The sequence below is a fragment of the Papaver somniferum genome, chromosome 3 (genome assembly GCF_003573695.1).
Source record: "Papaver somniferum cultivar HN1 chromosome 3, ASM357369v1, whole genome shotgun sequence".
Taxonomy (NCBI): domain Eukaryota; kingdom Viridiplantae; phylum Streptophyta; class Magnoliopsida; order Ranunculales; family Papaveraceae; genus Papaver; species Papaver somniferum.
Genome location: NC_039360.1, coordinates 132,642,783 through 132,664,103, shown reverse-complemented (window position 1 = coordinate 132,664,103; position 21,321 = coordinate 132,642,783). Strand labels below are relative to the sequence as shown.

Sequence of the window (21,321 nt, the reverse complement as noted above, 5' to 3'; positions counted from 1 at the left end):
CACCACAACAAGACCTCAATTTCACATCACATTCATCATGGCAGCAACAACTGGTCTTGCAACTTCATCACCACCAACAGCTACAATCAAATCCATCTGAATCTTCAAACAGCAAAACCACTTCAAATCCATAATCATCTGAAACCCTAACTTCCACAACCGAAACCAATTCCTTCTGAATTTCGAAATGAACCAAAACTCATTCTTCAATTTCATAAACCTCTTCCTGTGAAACCCTAATCGATCTCAAACCACCATCAATTTCTTCCCAATCTGTAGCAGCATAACTCTTCCTTGATTTCTTGTTCAAATTCTTTGTAAACACCACCGAACTTCATCATCTTCTTTTCCAATATTATCTACAACAGCACACTCAAAACCTATATTCACCGCCACCATCTTCAATCACTTGTTAAATCTAAATCGACTGTTTAGGTTGTAGTGGTGGATTTAATGGAAGTATATAAGGTGATGGTGGAAATGGTGATGTTGGAATGGGGGTGGCGACGATTGAAGATGGTGGAAGTGGCTGTCGTTGGGAGAGGAGCATAGAAGAAAAAAGATGAAACAAGTGATTTTCTTTCGGTGGGGAAAGTCCTAGATCTAATTTACATTGTGGGTAAATTTGGAATTATTAGTTAAATTAATTTTCTTCTCAAAAATAGGGATATAAATAGTTTTGGTAAGAATATTTATGAGGGCCATCAAAAGAAGGGACAGTTGCGCAATTTCCACTTCGTACAATGTCAGAGTGTATGGGGTATGTTTTGGATTAGCTTATGTAATTTTGATTCTTAAAATCGATAATCTAGATTTGATGCTTCAATTAGGTTGTAATCCTATTAGCTAAGCAAGTGATTAGGTTGGGGGGCCACAAACGCCTTCTTCTCAACACCAATTATTTACTCCAGCATCACCAAGATGATCTTCTCCTCAAACACGATGTCTTACCAACATGTCCATATGAATACTCCATGACGACATATCTTTCAACATCGATAAGAATTCCATAAGCGCCGTAATGAAGCATCAACTCCTTCCATCATTATATGGTCTCTCACATACCATTCCAAGAGATGGGATGAATTCCTCAAATATCCATTGAGAATTCCATTGAGGAGACTAAACACATATCTTAGACCTCCTTATATTAGGAGTCACAAACTTGATTCTCAAGCATTATCCTCCTCAAACTTGATTCTCAAGCATTATCCTCCTTGGATTAGGAAACCATCACAACTAAGAAACCATGATTAGTTAGGAAAACTATCTTAATATGGAAATTGATATAAACTAGGAAAACCAACGTTTCCATATTATTCTTCACCTTGGATCATGCATTTATGCATGAGACAATCAACTTGCTACACCTCAAACTTATGAAAATCGATTGCACCAAATGTTGCGTACGGATCCTTTCTGCAAGGAAGCAAACCGAACTTCGTTCACCCAAATTTTTATGTAGAACTTCACCAAAATAGAGCAAACCAAACTTGAATGTCATTAACTCACGACTCAACAACCCAACCTATTGGTGATTATACAATCTCCACCTCAACGAAAAATTCCAGACCATCTCACCAACCATTATCATACGATAACCCGTTATACAACATCTTGAGATACACCTTATTCCTTTATGCTCACAATTCCACATTGATTGGCACCATTCAGGTGTACTGTATTCCAACACAATTGGACCATATACAACCGTTGTTAATATGATACCGTGGAACTTAGTTATAACCATTATGCGCTCTTTGAGCCTTGCCCTCCCCTTCGAAGTTTCTTCGTACTACGAGCCCAACTCTATCGGGGTTAATGTTTAACTCCAACTTTCGCACCATATCCGTGAGGAATGACGCCCATCAATACTCGATCAACAAATTGAAACTACCACAGTAGCCTCCAAGCGTCTGCATAAGCATCCCTTAGCATAACCATAATCTTCATCTCTAAAGTCCACCGAATTCAATTGTTCTTCAAATAATTGATCACACACTTGATCTTTTCCATTAGCAGGTCCACCAAAGCGGGTCAACAAGATATCTCATGTTAGTTATATATAACCAACCTTCGCTTTAGCTTCCAAAAAAACTAACCATCCTGTATTTACCAAAACATATTGACCATGGCTCCAACGGTGCATCAAATACAACAATCATTGGATTATTGTCAAGCTCGAGCTCATCTTTATGAGTCTTGCTTTCGACTTCGCGACAATCAAACCACAACATAATTCGGACCCGGATAGAACAATGACTAATGTCGAAGAATTTATAACATTCACGCACTCTATCTTGTGTGTATCACTTTCCTAATCTTACCCGGATAGATAGAAAGAGAAATGCTTCACAGAAGCTAAAGTAAACATCCAAAAAAATGGTAGGGGAAATCGTAGAGAAAGTAAGAGATTCAAGAGTCATATATCTGCCCAGATCTGCTTCTATTGGGCTATTGGGCAGATAAGGATTCAGGCGGTTGTAGCCGGAGAAGATGAAACAGAGAGAGGAAAGAGGCCTTTAAAATGAGAATTCCGGTTTGAATTCTGTCTATGACATAAGATTGCTTTAATTATCTGGTCTATCTGCAGATTGGAAATCAGTCATCTTTGACAGTGCGTAACCAGATTCCCTGAATTTGATCAAACAAATAAGTTAACTGTGAGGAGTCAAACGAAGAGCAAAAAGCGCACCATTATGTGAACTTCAAAAAGATGGGGAAAAATTATGAATGGATAGTAAGGGTTGCTAAAGAAGCTAAATTAGGTCTTAGAAGTTTCTCTTCTGAAAACTTGCTATTAGGGTTGCTAAAGAAGCTTCTAAAAGTTTCTCTTAGAAGCTTCCTTTATTGCTCACAAAACTAAGCAAATCTTTATAAAGAGGAAAAAAATAAACAGTTCCACCAATTTACAGTGCACTTCTTTTCCTGCAAGTATCCTTGTATTCCAAGTTGTTAACAGCTCAAGACCACAAAAATGTTTCATAAATTGTTGGTATCTAAAGAAGGCCCAGAACGTCTTGCTTGATATCTCCAAGTCCCAGATCTGGATACAACGGCCTGAAAAGAAAAAATTGGATTAAAAATTGCTACTGGGTGTTTGTTACTAGTAATCAAGCTTATCTTGACACAGTGAGTTTTATCTGGTCGATAATGCTCAGATATGTCCTGACAGATTTGTTTACTAACAACTTGAAGGTAAAATATGGATTGAAATGCATACCCGAACGAAAGTAATCTATGGTTTTTCCTTAGCCTGCTCCTGACGATATCTCCAAGGATTAAGAGCCTCTTTAACAGCTTGAGCTTCCGGGGAATTCTCATAAGCTCGCTTCTCTGATTCAAGAGCAGTCACCTGATCATCTGCAAAACAGGAAATCAAAAGCTGAAATCAAGGGTTATATTATCACAAAAGACAAAGAAGAGATTATTGAATCGCTACATTAGTGCATACTATAACAGGTATAGCTTGACATTGTCCCCCAAAACATAAACTAAACGAGCAGCAAATTTAAAGGGACATGCGTATCAAAAATTATGATTTATGCTGAGTAGGAATGTCGTAAAAATGGGTATCTGACTATCAATCACAAAGCAACACCACATAAAAAAGATCTGAAAGAGTAAAAATAAAGCTTAGACAGCAAAAGCTTTTCATTTCTGAAAGACAGGGGATCCATTGCATCAAAAACTTCATATCAATAACGAATCATAATGAAATATCCAACATCCTCTGAAGTCCATATACTCTCCTTTGTAATGTGAAATGGGATCAATGGACTAGGAATTGAAATACCATAATGTCATACATAGCATAATTGTGATAAAGGAAATTGTATGGCATACATGTGTTGCACAAACTGTTCCTCATAAAGTAGCACGTGTACATTTAATATTATTGGGTTTAACTCAATCTGAATTTCTGCCATACCTGTAGCATGACAGGAGAGTTTTTTTCATCTTTGTTTTAACTGGCATAATGCTAAGCCACTTGGTTAGTTGGAGAAGTTCATCTGCTGGCTGATTACAATACTCCTATAAACTTTTTAACATGGATCTTCAACTGGTTTTCTGTGGTATTAACCACCAGTTAACAACTCCAGGTGACAGAGAAGACTTTAATTCTCCGGAAAACCAGTTGTACTCAAGTTTTTGAGCATAAGCCTCAAAATCAAGCATCCGTTATTATAAAAATGTTAATAATTATGTCCAAAACTTGCACGGACTCATATTATACACAGAAACATCATTAGCAGCAGTTCAGCACACCACATGCAATCCAAAATAACCATACCAATCATATAATATCTTAGCAATGTTAAAACATGACATGCTTTTGTAGTTGCAGGTCCCTTGCCCAGTTAGCCCAGTTAACAGCCTCTAAGGCTCCGATTGCTTCTCTTCACTAGATGCACCCAGCAATGGCTTCTGATCATTCCGACGAGGAGGATCTCTAGCTCTAGGAACTGCAGGTTCGCCATTTCTTTCTAAACTAGTGTAGTAGGAGCAATATTCAAGCCTGACTTCTTCCAAAAGGATAGGGACCTAAGAATAGAATGAGTAGTATGAACAGACCTAGTGTATTTTCCTTCTAACACTGTATTACATCACACTAAGAATAGAATGAGTAGTACGACCAACACTTCACAGCTGCCAGGACAGGCTAAGATACATACCCATAATAGTGTCATTACACAACATACACAAGTTATCTTCACCATTAGTGGGAGCATCATTCAACATTTTCCACCCAAATATGATAACTTTAGGAGACCAGTCCCACCTTTTCCACACATAAAAAATGTCAAAACCTACCGTACCAGAACAATTCCACAAGAAGGATGGCGCAGAGTTAACTAAGAAAAAGTAATCCTTGCTCGGTTACTTAGTAGGGAGGTACGTTCAAGGAAGTGTTGAAACATAAATAATGTCTTATAAAACCTATGGATGCAGTTCCCAGTTCAAACTACCTCTACTGTATACTTCTTCTATTAATAAGATTAAAAAACTTAACATTGAACAAAAGATATAAAAATGACAGATATATTAGAACTTCCAATATATATCAAGTGATGTTGGTCTTAACATGTTGCAAAGGGATAGAGATAGCTAGCAGCTGATGCGAACAAAAAACAAGTAAGATGATGGGTTTGCTTAGAAACGAAAAAAGTAAACTAGCATAATAGAATAGAGATAAACGAATACAGCATAAAACTGAATCGATAGAACACGGATAATTTGAGTTTAGGATAAACTCAACACTCTTCTATAATGTATATGCCATAAGGAAAATTATCATAAAAGTCTGTCTTGTGAAGACAACCGATAGCCTATTTATACTAGAGAGAAAAGCCTAATAAAAGAAACCCAAACTAAGAACAGAAATACCCCCCACCGTCGCACCACCACCAACCCCCAACACCACCACCACCACACACCCCGAGGAGTAGAAACTAACAAAACATTCCTGCGAAAGCAAAATATGCCCCTGCATCATAAAAGCTACAAGGATTTGAAATATTTATAGCCTCTAACATTGCTTCTTCAATGTCTGCAAAATTTATGGTATCTAAGTATCTAGCATATTAATATCTCCCATGCATCATAAAAGCTACAAGGATTTGAAATAATTATAGCCTCTAACATTGCTTCTTCAATCTCTGCAAAATTTATGGCATCTAAGTACCTAGCATATTAATGTCTCCCAAATCAAGGAAAGAATGCATCCTATAAGTCCTTAAGTAGGTTTTAAAGAGACATATTTTGTTTGAGTCATTCAAACATAGCGATCGAATGCATACTGGCGACGAAAATGGTGAATCAATGACCCTAAATAATAGATAAACTAGCAAAGATCTTGTAGACAACATTGGTAAAAAGAGATGAGTTGATATCAATACATGTCTGCTAATGCCAGTAATTAGAGCCTGAGTACGAGCAATCTAGTTGAACTTCGATCAGGAATTTTTCTTTTCATATGCATATTATAATATTTATATTACTAATGTAATAACCCTAAGATTCTTAATCTGTTGCTACAACAAAACAATAGGCGAATAGACAGAATATATCATAATCAGATACTTCATATTTTCAGACTAGTGATGCTCAGAAAAGTAATAAATGTCTTAGTAGCAAAGTAGAATTATGGAAAGCTTTCACTTAGACCTTTCCCACATACACTCATTCTTTAATTATTCTAAGCAATTCAGTTAACTATATTCTGTGTCACATTCTTCCACTGAACTTACTTAAACATAAACACATAATAAAATACACAATGATCCCAAAAGAGCTAAACTCCAAGCTATAAAAATTAATCATACAAGATAGAGATGAAATAAATAGTGCAAGAACAGAGTAACACAAAAATTCATATGTAATAGCTATCAGTTAACCGACTGTAAATCTAAAAGGGGTTCAAGATAATGTACCCTGCATTAGCTGACCAATCACCCAAATGAAACCATTATAACTATAGATACAAATTTCTTCCTTCCGACAGCTGCTTGTCTGCTAATAGTAGCTTTTTGTCTCCAAATTTGATTCTACTAATTTTGCATCATCTCCTCCTAAAGCTTTCAACGAAACTAAGGTGTTCATGTGAGTGGAAGGTGTCCGATAAACCCATTTACCTAAACTCAAAAGAATCTCTAGGGATGAAGATTTTAACTCGTAACAATCCACAGCTGGATCATTCCTGGTGAGAATCGGAACACAGGACTGCATCACTTTTATCAAGGCCAATGGCTGTGGCTCCATACGGTCTAACTAAAATTATTTAGTCCAGCTCATATACTAACTCACCTCCCCTCTTATATATATATATATCATAAGGACAGTTTCTCTTTAATAACCAAGTTCTAGATGTTGTCAAAAAAGAATTAATACCGGGAGTTAGGTTCTAGTAAAAGCATTAGCAAATGGAAGGACAAACGGGTTCCTACACAGGATTCCCATCTCCCATCTTAGTACCATCTTCAACACACACCACATAATCACCCAAAGCCCCAAATTTAAGATGAGGCTACAAAATTGGGAGTAGCGAAACGTTAAGAAATTTTTCATCAGCCAAATCGAAGGCCGCAATCATTTGCTACACAAGGACCATCCAGTGAAGAGCTTCATTTGCAGAGGCACCTCCTTGGTCAGAAAATAAGGTTAACTCGAGTCTCAAAATTAAACTTCCCAACATTTCTCCATTTGCTACTGCCAAGAGTGTATACCTAGACTTGGAAAAATTTAGCTTCTCCCTTTAAGTGGTACATTCTGACTACTTTGTCAGTAGACAAAACAATATTCTAGTGAATGCAGTTGCCGCAAAGCAAAACTAGATGGAAAAGATCTAGTCTACTATAAACAAACCTTGGTCACTAAAAAGTTATAACTAGTGATCTTAAGTTTAATGTTTGTGCAACTGGTTGCTTTAGGTCCATATACAGTCTGATATCGTATGAAATAGGATAAATCTAAATGCGCAAAAAAAAAAAAAAAAAGGGGGGGGGGAAAGGATGTTCTCACACACAAAATCCAGTTTTGATCATAAACATCTCCATTGAAGCTCCAATTGTAGCTCCCACTACTACAATCTTCAAATACCAGTCTAGAAACTTCATCTATACCTGCAAAAACAAACAGATAAAAGAAGCTCAATAATAATTACTTTTCCTGCTTCTTCTAAACCCTAAAAAAGAATTATTTCTACTAAAAGAAGCTCAATAGTAAACAACATCAAAATTCCCAAGAAATCAACTAAAACATACAATTACTGAGTTATTCTAGTGTTCTGTGGACCGCAGAGTAGATTGATAGAGAAGAAGCCTTCAGCAGAGAACGTTCTCCTCGCACAGTGATGAGAAAAATGAAATATTTTTCCCCTGGTTCTTTTTTAATCAAATTCAAATGACATTATTACCCCTAGACTAGTTGGGTGTGAACTAAACGATTATCTCTGGGTGGAATCATCTTCTAACTGTTTTATTGTTAGGTTTAAGAAACAAAATCTAGGAGGCCAGCTCCGGCAATATTTTACACCAATTTGATTAAAAAAATTTATACATTACGATCAAATTCAGGATTTCAAGCATATCCAAAGGTTCAAATTTGTATGAACAAAGTTACTTGCAGGGTAAATGATTATGGTTGTTGTTAAGAGAACGTTGAAGATGATAACGAAGAAGAAGAGCAGAGGAAAGTCGATTTCTGTATCTCATTTTCAAAATTGAAACATACACACAATTTCTTAGAAAAGAACCAGTCTCCATTGGGGCCGTCTTCGTTAATGTAATCGACGACTCCAAAGAGGTAATTCATTGTTTTCTATTTCTATTTCATAATTCCCAATTTCTGCAGGCAAGTTGTTAGAATGAATGTGGAGTTCATTTTGTAATGTCTAAATTTTATTTTATTTTCCGATTTCTGCAATTTAGATTATGCAAAAACAATTTGAGCCCAAAATTTTTGGTCGTTCTCATTGTCCCAATTCATGTGTGTTTATACCCTTCCTTGAAGCCTCCTCCTATGCATCAAGGTATAATGTAATGCAACCGTGGAACCAGACGTGAGGGGTTCAGGCGCCCGGCTTCTTTTACACCCATTATGGATCGAAGAGCCTTTGTTTAATAATAACAAGGTCTAGACAAAATTCAGTTGTTGTGTAGATTCTTCTTTTTCACCTTTTATTGATGACCTTGTGGTTTTGAATGCACATGTGGTTGTGGTTACTTATTCTTAAGACACTCCATAATTCCATCATTTGTTAATCTGTGAGCTCATTTGGTGTGTAGGCTGGTTATCAGATCATGGAACATAACAACGAAGGAAATCTGTCTTTCGGCGAAAAACATTATGATATCTCACTGCAAATATGCGCGAGTCCGGTAGGTTCTCGAAGTAGCGTCAGTGGGAAGGACTTAACCGTGTTAGGGAGCTCGTATGAAGGTCCGTATTCAGAACTTGGTACACATTCTGATCATCCACTGCAAATACGCACGAGTTCAGCAGGTTGTCGAAGTAGTATCAATGGAAATGATCTATCCCCAGTACGGAATTCCTCTGGAGATAGGCCTTCAGGGTTCAACGGAGCACGTGCTGATTTCCCACTGATAATACCCACCAGTCCAGTAGGTCCTCGAAGTAGCATTAGCGGAAAGGATCTACCACCCTTTCCTAATTCTTCCAAAAGTAGTAGACAAAATTCTGGTGGCTTTTGTCATGATTTAAGTTCCAAAAACAAAGTAGCATCTTTAAATGGAGAAGGAGGCTCCCGTCTTGGTAAAAAATCCAGGGAGGTTTGTCAGAGTCTTGTCCTGGAAAGTGTAAACATTTCGGTTTTCCCGTCGAAAAAGTCCACATCTCTTCCTGTTACACCATTGGCAAGCTTGACCCCTTCAGCCTCAACAACTTCGAAAGAAAGGATAGGTGGTCAGTATGAATCTTCGCATGTAAGTTTTGTTTGTTTCTTAGATCTTTTATTGTACTGAATTACTTCTTGATGGTAACGCGAATGAGTTGAGTAAGTTTAGTATTTTGGCCATCCTTTGCAGACTGTGGTAATTCCACCTAAGGTTCCAAGGTCCTTGTCCGTACCTGTGCGTAATGTTGTGATTGTGAGATCTTTGTCCTTCATCAATCGAACGGAACCTGTGCAGATTGAAACTAGTAATGGTATCTACATCTGGCTTGTTATTGAAGTGTCTGATTCAACGTAGCAAAGGACGGTTTTAATCAAATAGCGCCAGAGTTCACTTGTCAAGTGTAGCTTTTGCAGTCAGACTAATGTTTTTTCTATTAAAACTGTTTGTTTTTACATCGCCAAGTGCGCGCTTTAACTTCTTTCTTTTATAAATCTCACTTCTTTGCGTGACAGATATTACAAGTCCTATTGTAATGGAAGATGGTGATCAAGAGATTCCTGAAGAGGAAGCAGTTTGTAGGATCTGTTTCGTAGAATTGACGGAAGGAGGAAAGACATTCAAGATGGAGTGTAGTTGTAAGGGTGATCTCAGGCTTACACACGAAGAATGTGTTGTGAAGTGGTTCAGCATTAAAGGTAACAAGACATGTGATGTCTGCCGGCATGATGTTCGTAATTTACCTGTTGCTGTCCTCCGGGTGCATGCTTCTAGACAAAGGATATACAGAAACAGACGAAACACAGCTCAAAATCCCCCAGCAATTAGGTACAATGTCTTGGGATAAGTTCAACGTCTACATCTTATGCTTACCTTTTTGGAACTTGGCACATCCAACTGCACGCTGTGTTCTGTCGCTTTTCTTCTTTTTTACAAATTCCTTGCTAAATTCGAAATTCTTTTTTGACAGTGCTTGGTATGACTTGATAGTACTTACCATGATAAGTTCAATAAGTTACTTCTTCTTCCTTGAGCAGCTACTGGTACGTTAATCTAGTTTATGGTTTTAGCCGACTTATGTTGAACGCGTATTGTAGGAGTCCTGATGACTCGTTCTTTCCTCTGCAGCGTAGTGACATGAAATCTCAAGCAATCGTGATTGCAGCACCATTTGCTTTCAGCTTGGGGCTTTTGGGATCAATGTTTGCAATCATTGTAGGTAAAGTCTTATGCTCTTTTGGAAGTTCGACCTGACTGAGTATGGTAAAACAGTTATCTAAATTTGGCATCTTAACGCATTGCAGCAATCAAGGAGTATGTATGGACGTACACAGCACTTGAATTTGTTTTGGTGGTCATGATTCTCCATCTGTGCTATACTGAAGTAATTACTACCTCCCGTATTGATTTGCTGGTCGAACTGTGTCCTAGATGGCTAGATGATATCTTATCATTCAAAATTAGTGTTCCAAGTTTATCAAAAAATGTAGGGCTTACGCTATATATACATATCGTTTTTTATTATAATTTTAACTGTAGCGTGTTCATTTCCATGACAGCTCCATCTGCATCCGATCTACGCGGTATTGCTTTCGGCAATAGTTGGTTTTGGGACTGCAATATCAGTAAATGCATTATGTCTTTACATATGCATGCGGCGTCCCTGGTATGTGCGGAGACCTATAGACACTTGGAGTGACGCGTAGTATCTTGTGCTGGTGTGTTTCCACAGATAATCCTGTATATATGTATACGACTACATTAACTTTCTTTGTATCCTCCATAAACATATTTCTCTTTGTGTTTGTAGTCTGCCGCCTTATTGACAGAAAATAGCCTTAAAAGTACAATCTTTAACTAATCTGCTTGTACTATCCAGTTGAATAGCATTAACTAAGGACAGGTTATCAGAATTAGAAGAAAAAAAACTTTCTACTTTTGATGCCTATTTTATTGCTTTCAGGAGAGCTTCTGCTTCAGCATAAATAACTGATGGTGCTGGACAGGTGGACAGGTCCACCGGCATATTTTGTTTCCCAGTTATAGTAAATGATCCCGCCACCTGAAAACTTTATAGACTGATTTGCAAAAACATCAATTTACAATCTGTTATAGGGCTTGAGCCCATGGATGTGAGGCCCAATATAGTGTCTAGGGTCTTATTCCTATTTGTATATAAAGGAATATGTGGATGTAACACATACTGATGCTAATCAATAGAAACTCTTTGCCTCTTTGCCTTCCCTACATTTTCACTATAAAACGTTATTATGTACGAGTTCTTCCCTGCGCTAAAGAAATTTTTTCTTTTCTTTTCAGCATCAATCGGTCACCTGTAATTGGGGATCTAGATTTTGGTCCTAGTAAATTTCCCGTTCGTGAAAAAAAATGTTGGGCAAAGTTTTGCATCATCAAACGTTTATGCAACCACAATCACAGTGAAGCAAATGATGAAATTGCGAAACAGCTAAGTGGATCTATTTATCTTTATTCCCTGATTTTGATATTGACATATATCCAATATATTTATAATAGAAAATTGATTTGATTTAGGTATTAACTCGTCTGGTAGAAGCCATATGTATACTAATCCTATAGTCAATTTCAATTTCAATTTCAATTGAGTGATTATATTTTAATAGGATAATATGGATCTCTGTGCTTTTGTATCTTGGGCGATGGAAGCATGTGGGGATCGAAGGAGAGGGGGCGGCGGTTTGAAAACGAAGGAGAAAAGGAAGAATGGATTCGTCCAAAAATCCCCAAATTTTTCTAATGACTCGGTACTGTTCCGACCCCAGCTATCCTGTCCCATCCCGGTTCCTGAGACTGGCCTATCCTGTCCCGTTCTAAGCTGTCCTGTCCTGTTCCGTCCTATCCTGTCCTATCCTGTCCCGTTCTGGTTCCTGGAGGTGTGTCCTGTTCCAGTTCGTTCTGGGCCGTGCACGGCCAAGCCCGGTCCGGTTTTGGCTATACATAATGGGAGCTAAAGCTTGAGGAAGGTATGTAACTAATTGAATATGAATATTTGATTTACTTATTTATTTTCATTTTATTTTCATTTTTTTTCCAGAACATGTCTAATTCTACCTTAAAATAAGTCCATAGCATATAAAGTTATAAACAATCAATTTAATTTATGATTGTTGATCATTAAGAGTTTTGGTTTTAGTGTTATTTTGTTTTCTTGAATATGATATTGGTTATAGGTGAATGGTGTTTATTTTTGTTCAATTTGGTTGTACCAACTCAATTCCAATGTATTCATTTGGGGCTTAGAAGTACTTGAGCACCATTATTGGATACTTGATATTTTCCCAAAAAAAAAATTTGAATGTTCCGTGGAACGTATCCACTTGCTCGACTATTAATCTTTCAGTAGTTTCAAAACATACGTTCAAATAAAATCACATGTATTCCAATTTTTGTGGAAGAACTCTCAAAAGATGATATGAGTCATAATATTTTCATTTCTCTACTTCATCCATAATATTAACGAATCGGTATATGTTGAAGTATGACAACAAGAGAATTATCTTTAGTAATATATTCAACCTAAAGTAAGTGGTTGACATGTGTAGTGATATTCTCTTGGCCTATTGAGATAAAGAAGTTTCTCAAATTAAGCTAAATGTAGCAAAATTGAAAATGGAAAGAACACCAAAGTAACGAGGGTTAGACGTACCGACTCATATAAAGCATGTGAAAAGGGACATATATATCATCAGACAAAAATATATTTTTTCCCAGCAATAGTGACACCAAAGTATAGGTATCAATTGAACATGGGATCAACTAAAATGTAATTCTAGCTCCCATCATAATAAAAGAGTTGGAAATGCACCTGGTCATAGGTGTTGGTATATACAATGTAATGTGTGTGTATTGTAGTAACAACCAATTTTCACATCAACTTTAATGGCAACAAGAACTTTGCCTGGCCAATTCCCTATCTTATCGAGCGCAGCACTGCTCATTATTTTTTCAAGATAGAACAAAGACGTCGCAAAATCTCTAGATGTATCAAGAGATAATCAAACCATGTTAAATTTCCAAGTAGCCCGTGAAAATGGATATCATGTGGAACATCAAAATGATGAGAATGTAACTGATTACATCTTTTATAGCCTCTAATAATATATTTGGAAGGAAATATATTTTAGAGAAACTAATGAGTCAATCTAGTGCAATGTAATTCACTATAATATTAGGATTATTGAATCTATATTGACTCTGACGATGAAATGTTGGAAACTGACTCATACAGGCTTTGGACATAGCCATAAAGAAACATTGGTTGTGATATGATGATTGTTTTGAAAGAACTCGTACAAATATCACTTTATTTGAGTGAACGAAAATGGGAAAAAGATTGACAGAGTGCAAAGTGACGGCATATCTCTCAATAAGTGTTTTCTAAATTACTAGATGCACAACCCCCCTTCCCATTATGCTTTTAGGTAAGAAAGCATATCACTCATTTTTACAAAGTCTTCAGTAAAACAGGATCGAGACCATCCTAAGATGCAAATGGTAATATTTCCATATTACAAAGAAAACAAGGTGAAATTTAGCAAAATATTCATGCAGAATGCGGACCATTCAAGTGACTGATGGATCTGGTGAATATTTTGACATTTTGGACTAGTTATAGTTCCCAAGAAATTTGCGTTTGAAAACTCCTAGAACATATTACATAATGCAAAGTGCAAAGGCTAACCACCCTTCTTAATGCTAGAGAATTTACATCAAAAGGACTTGATGAATATTGCATGTTTAATAGGATCAATATAGAGCATCTTATACCCAATGGTCTCGCAGAGGTTACCATCAAAGGTTACAGATGGTGTCTAAGGAATAGGCTATGCGTACTAACCTACCTTTTATTTCTTTGGGGATATGCAATAGTACGCGCATCTTTACTTAATTCGTTTTAGAACCCAATATTAGTCAACCTTTTATGCGTACCAGTTGATAACGGAATTTAAGCCTGACATTTGTGTTCTTACGCATTTTTGGTTGCACTATATACGTGTCATTACGAGTCCACATCGTACTATGATGGGTCACGAAAATGATTAAGTAATTTTGTTGGATATTTACTCTCAACAATTATCCGCATTTTTAAAAACCTTTGGCAGGAGATCTCTTACTGCTAGATTTGCAGGTTATTAGTTTAATGAGACAGTCTTCCCGTCGTTAGGGGGAGATAAGAAAAAGTATTTTCTAAGGGAACAACATGAATTGTCGTGGTGTGTTCCCACTGTGTATCATATTGATTTTTGTACTCCACAAATGTAAATGTGAAGCGATAGAAAATAATCAATTTTCAGAATGTACACTGATGTCGCTAAAGTGACAAGATCACACATACCAGCTGCAAATATTCATGCAAGGTTAGAAATCATCAGTATGGGGTACACCATAGACTAAGGTGTTGTAACTATACTTGATGGAAGTGTAGTTGAAGCCGTGGCTCCATAAAAGAAGATGGAGAGACCACCAGGTTCGATCAATGCTCACCTAGAAAGGAAGTAGATGAGTAAGGCACAACCTAATTTGTATCATTAATGAAATCATCTCATTTGATTGTCTCTGACTATGTCCATGAATCAATATTGGAGGACGCTCCGAAGTTTTAAATGATTCTAGAGAACAATGAAATCCTGACGGATTATGAGAATGCACGTGAGTCAATGGAATGATCATGCATGCACAATGATGATATAATCCATAAATAGTTTCTCCAGAAGTAGAGCACAATGAGATCGAACCATGCTTTATTTTGATTAATTTCAAGTAAATAGCATATTTGTCCTACACAATCCAGGTAGAACTTAGTTCTTTGGCAAATATACGGGTATTTGGTGTGGTAGTGCTAACCAACCAAGTGTAAAGCCTATTGGACATATATAATTAATTTGTCATAAAGCATAATGAGAAGAAAGTAGTCTTAAAGTACAAAGACTCGCCTTGTGGCGCGAGGTTTCTCACAAAGCCCTGGAATTGTTCTCTTGTAATGAACATTATAGAGTTCCTCTACTTAGTTAGCTTGGTAATTTCAAAAGGACTTTAAATGCAGCATATGTATGTGGTTGTTACGTATCTCTGAAAGAATCAGGAGATAAAAGATATTTACAAAAGTACTTGATAGACTTTTTTTTCCCAAATCAAATGACTCTAACCACAGAGCGTTTACAGTTAGATAAAACGCTCACTTATAGATTTGAGCAATCAGGCAGATGTGGTATACCCGTCTAAGTGGCTATTTAATTTGGAGGGGATAGACAAGTAAGTTATTTTTCCTTGCGTATTCATAAGAAAGTTCCTGATTTGGAATTGTAGCTATTTATGTTGATGACAGATATGATGTGTACTCTTGATGTAATAAGAGACCTTAAAAGCTATTTAAAATCCAAATTTGAGATGAAAAATCTAGGAAAAGCTCGATCGAATACTGAGCTTGTGGTATGTTATTCCATCAGTTTGCATATGTCTAAAGTTGTCAGGCAATTTAACAACGACATGCATCCTGATAGAACTCCCATGATTAGTCGAGGTTCAAATGTAAGTAAGTAACCATTTCGTCCAAAGGAATATAACGAAGATGTGTTGGGAGATGAAATTCCCATATCTAAGTACAATAGAAGCATTGTTGTACTTAGTATAATAATATACTCAATTAAGTCTTACATCCTCAGGGAACTTGTTAGCTAGATATAGCTCCGCGCCAACGCAACGTCATTGGAATGGTATAGTGAATGTAATCATGTACCCATTGACATAAATTTGTTTTATCCCTACAAAGACATTAAAAGGAATGCTAATGAAAGTGCAATCCAAAAGTTGTTGATTATGAAGGAACGATGATCTCTTCTCCAACGAAAGTAATCAGGGGGAGATATGGTAGATTATTTTCTAAGTCATTACCAATATTCGGTTTCAAAAAATACATGACTAAAGGAACTGTCTGGAACAACTCTGAAAGTAATCAGGGGGAGATGCCGACATCAGGGGGAGGATCCAAGGATATGATGTCGACATATTTTACTTCGAAATTGAAGTTGTGTTGTACTCTTTTTCCCTTCGATCGAGAATAGTTTTTCCCAAAGGGTTTTGTCACTCGACAAATTTTTTAGCGAGACGACACTAAAAGCATCGAGTATGTTGAACGTTGAAGACATAAAGATCGCGTTGATATTACTGAAAATATATGAATCAAAGAAATGAAACACGATAGTCTATAAAGCAACGTAACCTCTAGAATCAACAACAAGGTCTTATAAACATTGAAGTCACCAAAGTAAAGTGTGATTAACTTCTTCTGACTGCATTAGACGAATGAAAATTGTCTGACATCAGGGGGAGCATCTAATAGCGTGTTGAACTCTTTTCCTTCACCGAGGTTACTTTTTCCCACAGGGTTTTATTGCTCGGCAAGGTTTTTAATGAGACAACAACAAACACCGGGAATGTAATTTCCTATCTAAGGCTATTGTCTCTCTCACGAGGATTTTCTGCCTTAGGAGTTGTGAAGCAACTAAAGTGATCATTTGCAACAGATCACCTTTACTTGCATTTGTCACGTTGTACTCTTTTCCCTTCGTCAAGGTTTTATCCCACTGGGTTTTCCTTGTCAAGGTTTTAATGAGGCAACGTATACGCATCCAACTATGTACTAAGTTTAATTAATATTACTCTTTTTCTTTAGTTCAGGTTTTGTCCCTCAGGGGTTTTTCCTCACGAATTTTTAACGAGGAAATTAACTTAGACTCGTCGATCTTTGAAGATCGTATTGCATGTGATGAACTACATGTAAAGTACGAGAAAACATGTGAAGTACTACATGTGAAGAGTTCTACCAAGGTTTTGTCCCATTGAGTTTTTCCTTGTCAAAGTTTTAATAAGGCAATTGATTTCGGCACAAGTCATCAAGGAGAGGAAGACGTTTGAAGACCCACATTCGAAGTATTATACGTGGAGCACTACAAACGGAGTTCTAATGGACCGCACAAGGAGGAGTGTTGTAGGGCTTGTATCCCATGGATGTGCGGCCCAATATAGTGTCTAGGGTCTTATTCCTTTTTTTATATAAAGGAATATATGGATGTAACACAGACTGATGCTAATCAATAGAAACTTTTTGCCTCTTTGCCTTCCCTACATTTTCACTACAAAACAATCTTTATTTTATTTTATTTTTGATCGTGAAAGAAAGATTTTACTGAAGAAATAAGAATTTGATTACGACAGGACCTGAGGACCAAAAAATTTTCTTACAAACTATAAGAAAAATAAAGCCCATTACAAAGTCGAAGAGACACAACCTCAACTAAGCCGAATACAAACTAGACATCAGTGAAGAAATAGCCCATTACAACGTGTTTGAGATGAACCGTTTTTGGGCACCAATCCTTTTTTTTTTCTTTTTTTTTTGGAGGAGACCATCATTTTATTTTTGGAAAGTTATTTGAAGTAGATCGAAGACACCCATTATCCATATATTTATTTTAATACCAAAACTACCCTCTTGATTTTTTTTGTGTAATGATTAGTATAATTAACCATTGATTAAGGTTAAATAAATAGATGATTTTTTTTAAAAAAAATAAGTAGAATTATTGAGTGATTAAAGTAATAGAAGAAGAAGAAGGAGATTATTTTTATTTTATTTTTGAGATGGGTGAATATGGAAAAAAAACATCCTTTTGGTAATGAGGTATGCTATTAACTTAGTTAATGTTGCTATAAATGCCCTAAAATATCTTCAAAATGAAAATCGTAAGAAAAAATTTCAACTAGGTCAACATAGTTCGGTTATATTATATAAAGAACATGTAACCGAACTTTTTGCAAATGTAGTTCGGTTAATAAATCAAAAATACACAGGTAGCTGAACTCGTTTTTAATGGAGGTTTTGATGAGTTCAGTTAACAGGTTCTGGGACAGGTAACCGAACTTTTATTCCAGAGTATACAGAGTAATGTTCGGTTTCCAACATTAATTTTCGAATGAATCGAAATCAATATTAGAGTGAAGTTCGGTTAGATTTTTTTTTTTTTGCGAACTAACCAAACTCAACATATTAATTTTCAAAGAAGGGTTCGGTTAGCATTTTTTTTTTCTTGCGAGCCAGCCGAATTCAGCATTTGTTGTTCGAATACAAGTGTTCGGTTAAAGGAAAAAAAAATCCAATTAACCTAACCAACAGAACACAATATATTGGTTTTCAATGAGGAGTTCGGCTAAATCTATTTTTTGCGAACCAACCGAACTCGGAGTTCTCTTATGAAAAATTAAATTCGTAATAACCGAAGTATTCTTCGTGTTCTTGGTTTCAGAATGTTCGGTTACAAAACTAGTTTTTCTAAAACTATTCCTAACGAGCATGCCACTTTATCTTCCATTTAAACCATATTTTGATGATTTCTACTCAATTTTCCCAATCAAAAAACGAATTAAAAAAATTGATGGCTTTTTCAATCGAACGGGGAACGTCAAGGGAAGAGAGAAGAAGAAGAGAATAAAAGTTTTTTTCAAAACTAAAAAAAATCGATTTCCCTCCTGTTTTTGTTTTTGATTTTGATGATGTATATGATTAGATTTATATAGTTATTAGGTAAGTTTTAATTTAAATTAAAGTAAAAGGTAAATGTGTATTTACCTAATTTTAGGACACCCCTTATAAGTATAGGGAGGTTGGCCTAATAAGACCATGGTCCCCCCAAAAAAACCATGGTCCCTAAAAAATGGTTCTTTGAGATACCCGGATGGACCTGCCCTTTCACTGAAGAGAACCCAAAACAGATGAAAACCTTAACTAACAGCATTGCTACCAAAATCGTCGCCGACCACCATATGGACCACCATTATCATCACGAATACACCACTGCAATCTACACCCTGATTATGAATAGAAACCAGCACCATTGCTGATTAAGAACTGAGATGGGAAGCCTTTTCATCATAAAAACCCGACACATTCATTTGTTAAGAAGAGAAAATGAGAAGGTTTTAAGGGAGGGTTGCAAGAGATGTAACAGATGGGTGTAAGGGATAGGTGTAGTTCTATAAGATGTGGTGTATAAGGAAGTGTTTTGACGGAAATTTAACTTAGGTTGAGATCAGGTGGCTGCAATTATGATTTTGATCGGTGAAAATTAACGTAGGATTCACAGTTTGATGGGTATAGGAGATGTATTAGTACTTCAAACTAAGACGAGGTGAGATATGGGACAAAGAAAAGGGATATCTTCTTCAAATAAGGAAGTTGAAGATGAATATGGGAAGAGAGGGATTCAATCCATGGCTGAGAGATGGGAAAACGAAGGGGATGTCTTCTTCAAATCAGAAAATTGAAGATCATAGAGCACTGCTCGGCCGAACTCGCAAGCGTTGCTATCTCAAGCTTGTTTGTTAAGTTTAGCTGCCAAAACTATAAGTATTGATTTCTAGTCTACTTATAGCTAAGTCTCATATTAGGATAGAAAGTGTAGTTGAGACATTAGACTTCACGGCGTTCATCCATTGAAGACGACGAACTACTAAGGGGATCTTGTGGAACTTCATCAACAAAAGGTATGTGGAGACTTGAACTCATCTATCACTCAAAAGTCTATCTACTCTATCTCCTATTTGAGACAAAAGTCATATAGCTATATATACTTCAATTGTGCACATTTGATATTCCGAGTTGAGTTTAACTCGCTTATATATTTCTCGAAATATGTGTCGGTAAGCTTTCGCTTTAACCAAGTTCACCTTATATTCTTGACGAAAGTCAAAAGATGATCATATGAAATCGCCTGGTAAAATCATACATGATTTGTGTTAGACAGTCATTTGATGTAAACACGGAATATTTCGTATTGATCATTCGATCACTTGAAAATTGCTTTGAAGCTAATAGTTTGTGTGAGACAGCTATTGTCGTCTTCCGAGAATGTTTCAGTGGTTGAAATGAGAGTTTAGAAGAATTAAATATAAGCACAGTTTGCATACTTGCATATGTGTAATCGAAGTCTGGGAACCATGGTACGCATACCCGTATGCGTACTGATTGGTTTAGTAGAGATCCGGGAACTAAGTACGCATACCAATACGCGTACTGGCGTGAGGTTCAAGTTCCGGGACTTTACTGAGTTTGGTGGTGGCGAACCCAAACTTAGTCCGACCACTAAGGTATGCATACTTGTTAGCATACTTGAGTGGGTTATGTTCTAAAATCGGTTTGTTCATGAACTAATACATTTATATAATAATAGTGGAGATATTATAAATACCCCTTCAACCATCATTGCTCTGCCTACACTCTCTCTCCTTTCTGCGAATCGGTTCCCTTTCATGGTTAACTCAGTATTCTCTCTAGCTTAATTTTTGTTCTTTATTACTTGGTTTTTTCTAATTATTCTTAATTATATGTCTAGTTCTTACCTTTCTCTCCATTAATTTTCTTTTTAAATTTCTGTTTTATTAATCTCGTTTTTGTCTCTTATCTTTTCTTGTGTTTGAACTTAATCATGTTTAACTAATCTTTTTATCTGTTTCTCTTATGATGTTTATCCAGCTTGTGTTCTGTTTAATGGTGTTTTCCTCTAGTATTGTTGTGTTCATGGCGTTTGCCGATTATGTTAACTATGATCGTTTGACGGTAAGGAAGATCTGTGATGTTTTCAGTTTACTTTGGATGGAGATGATACAATACCGAGTCAACCCAGTCATTCAGCTTAGGAGTCTATCCCGCTTTCATACAAATTCAAATTCAAAAATTGTCAAAAGCCATAATTACCCAGTTATCCGTAATTTCAGTATTACCGTCATCTACGACATCTTGTTAGCCAGCTGCAATTTACCTTTTCAGTTTGTTAGTATATACCCCAATATTAAGGCGTATCCCTATCAAAAAGGAAACAATACTTGTTTTTACCCCAAAGAATTCCCTAAAGATCACTCAATATTCGATATCTTC

At 36.4% G+C, this 21,321-nt stretch overlaps 1 protein-coding gene and 1 long non-coding RNA gene across 4 annotated transcripts; one reads left to right on the top strand and one right to left on the bottom strand.

Moving 5' to 3' along the window:
* Positions 1–2,717: 2,717 nt before the first annotated feature.
* Positions 2,718–7,849, bottom strand: LOC113357414. Its single transcript, XR_003363616.1, has 4 exons — positions 7,764–7,849; positions 7,526–7,622; positions 3,224–3,363; positions 2,718–3,060 (listed from the first exon to the last, which is right to left on the bottom strand). It is a non-coding gene; the product is annotated as an uncharacterized LOC113357414 (long non-coding RNA).
* Positions 7,850–8,002: 153 nt separating this feature from the next.
* Positions 8,003–12,786, top strand: LOC113357413. 3 transcript variants are annotated; one of them, XM_026600792.1, is made up of 10 exons: positions 8,003–8,304; positions 8,787–9,443; positions 9,546–9,666; positions 9,869–10,181; positions 10,324–10,396; positions 10,482–10,572; positions 10,658–10,737; positions 10,913–11,071; positions 11,164–11,197; positions 11,317–12,786. In XM_026600792.1, the coding sequence occupies exons 2-8, from the start codon at positions 8,802–8,804 to the stop codon at positions 11,057–11,059; spliced, it is 1,467 nt and encodes a 488-aa protein (XP_026456577.1). In that variant the 5' UTR covers positions 8,003–8,304; positions 8,787–8,801; the 3' UTR covers positions 11,060–11,071; positions 11,164–11,197; positions 11,317–12,786. The 3 variants fall into 3 exon arrangements, with proteins under 3 accessions (XP_026456577.1, XP_026456576.1, XP_026456578.1); XM_026600791.1 differs by lacking the exon at positions 11,164–11,197; XM_026600793.1 differs by lacking the exons at positions 11,164–11,197; positions 11,317–12,786 and having other exon boundaries at positions 10,482–10,568; positions 10,913–11,054.
* The last annotated feature ends 8,535 nt before the right edge of the window (positions 12,787–21,321 follow it).

Bases quoted from the DNA above. Each gene is read 5' to 3' on its own strand.
- LOC113357413 (XM_026600791.1), top strand. From the start codon at position 8,802: ATGGAACATAACAACGAAGGAAATCTGTCTTTCGGCGAAAAACATTAT. The intron at 9,667-9,868 runs GTATCTACATCT...TTTGCGTGACAG, and splicing joins GCAGATTGAAACTAGTAATG to ATATTACAAGTCCTATTGTA. The intron at 10,182-10,323 runs GTACAATGTCTT...CTTTTTTGACAG, and splicing joins CAAAATCCCCCAGCAATTAG to TGCTTGGTATGACTTGATAG.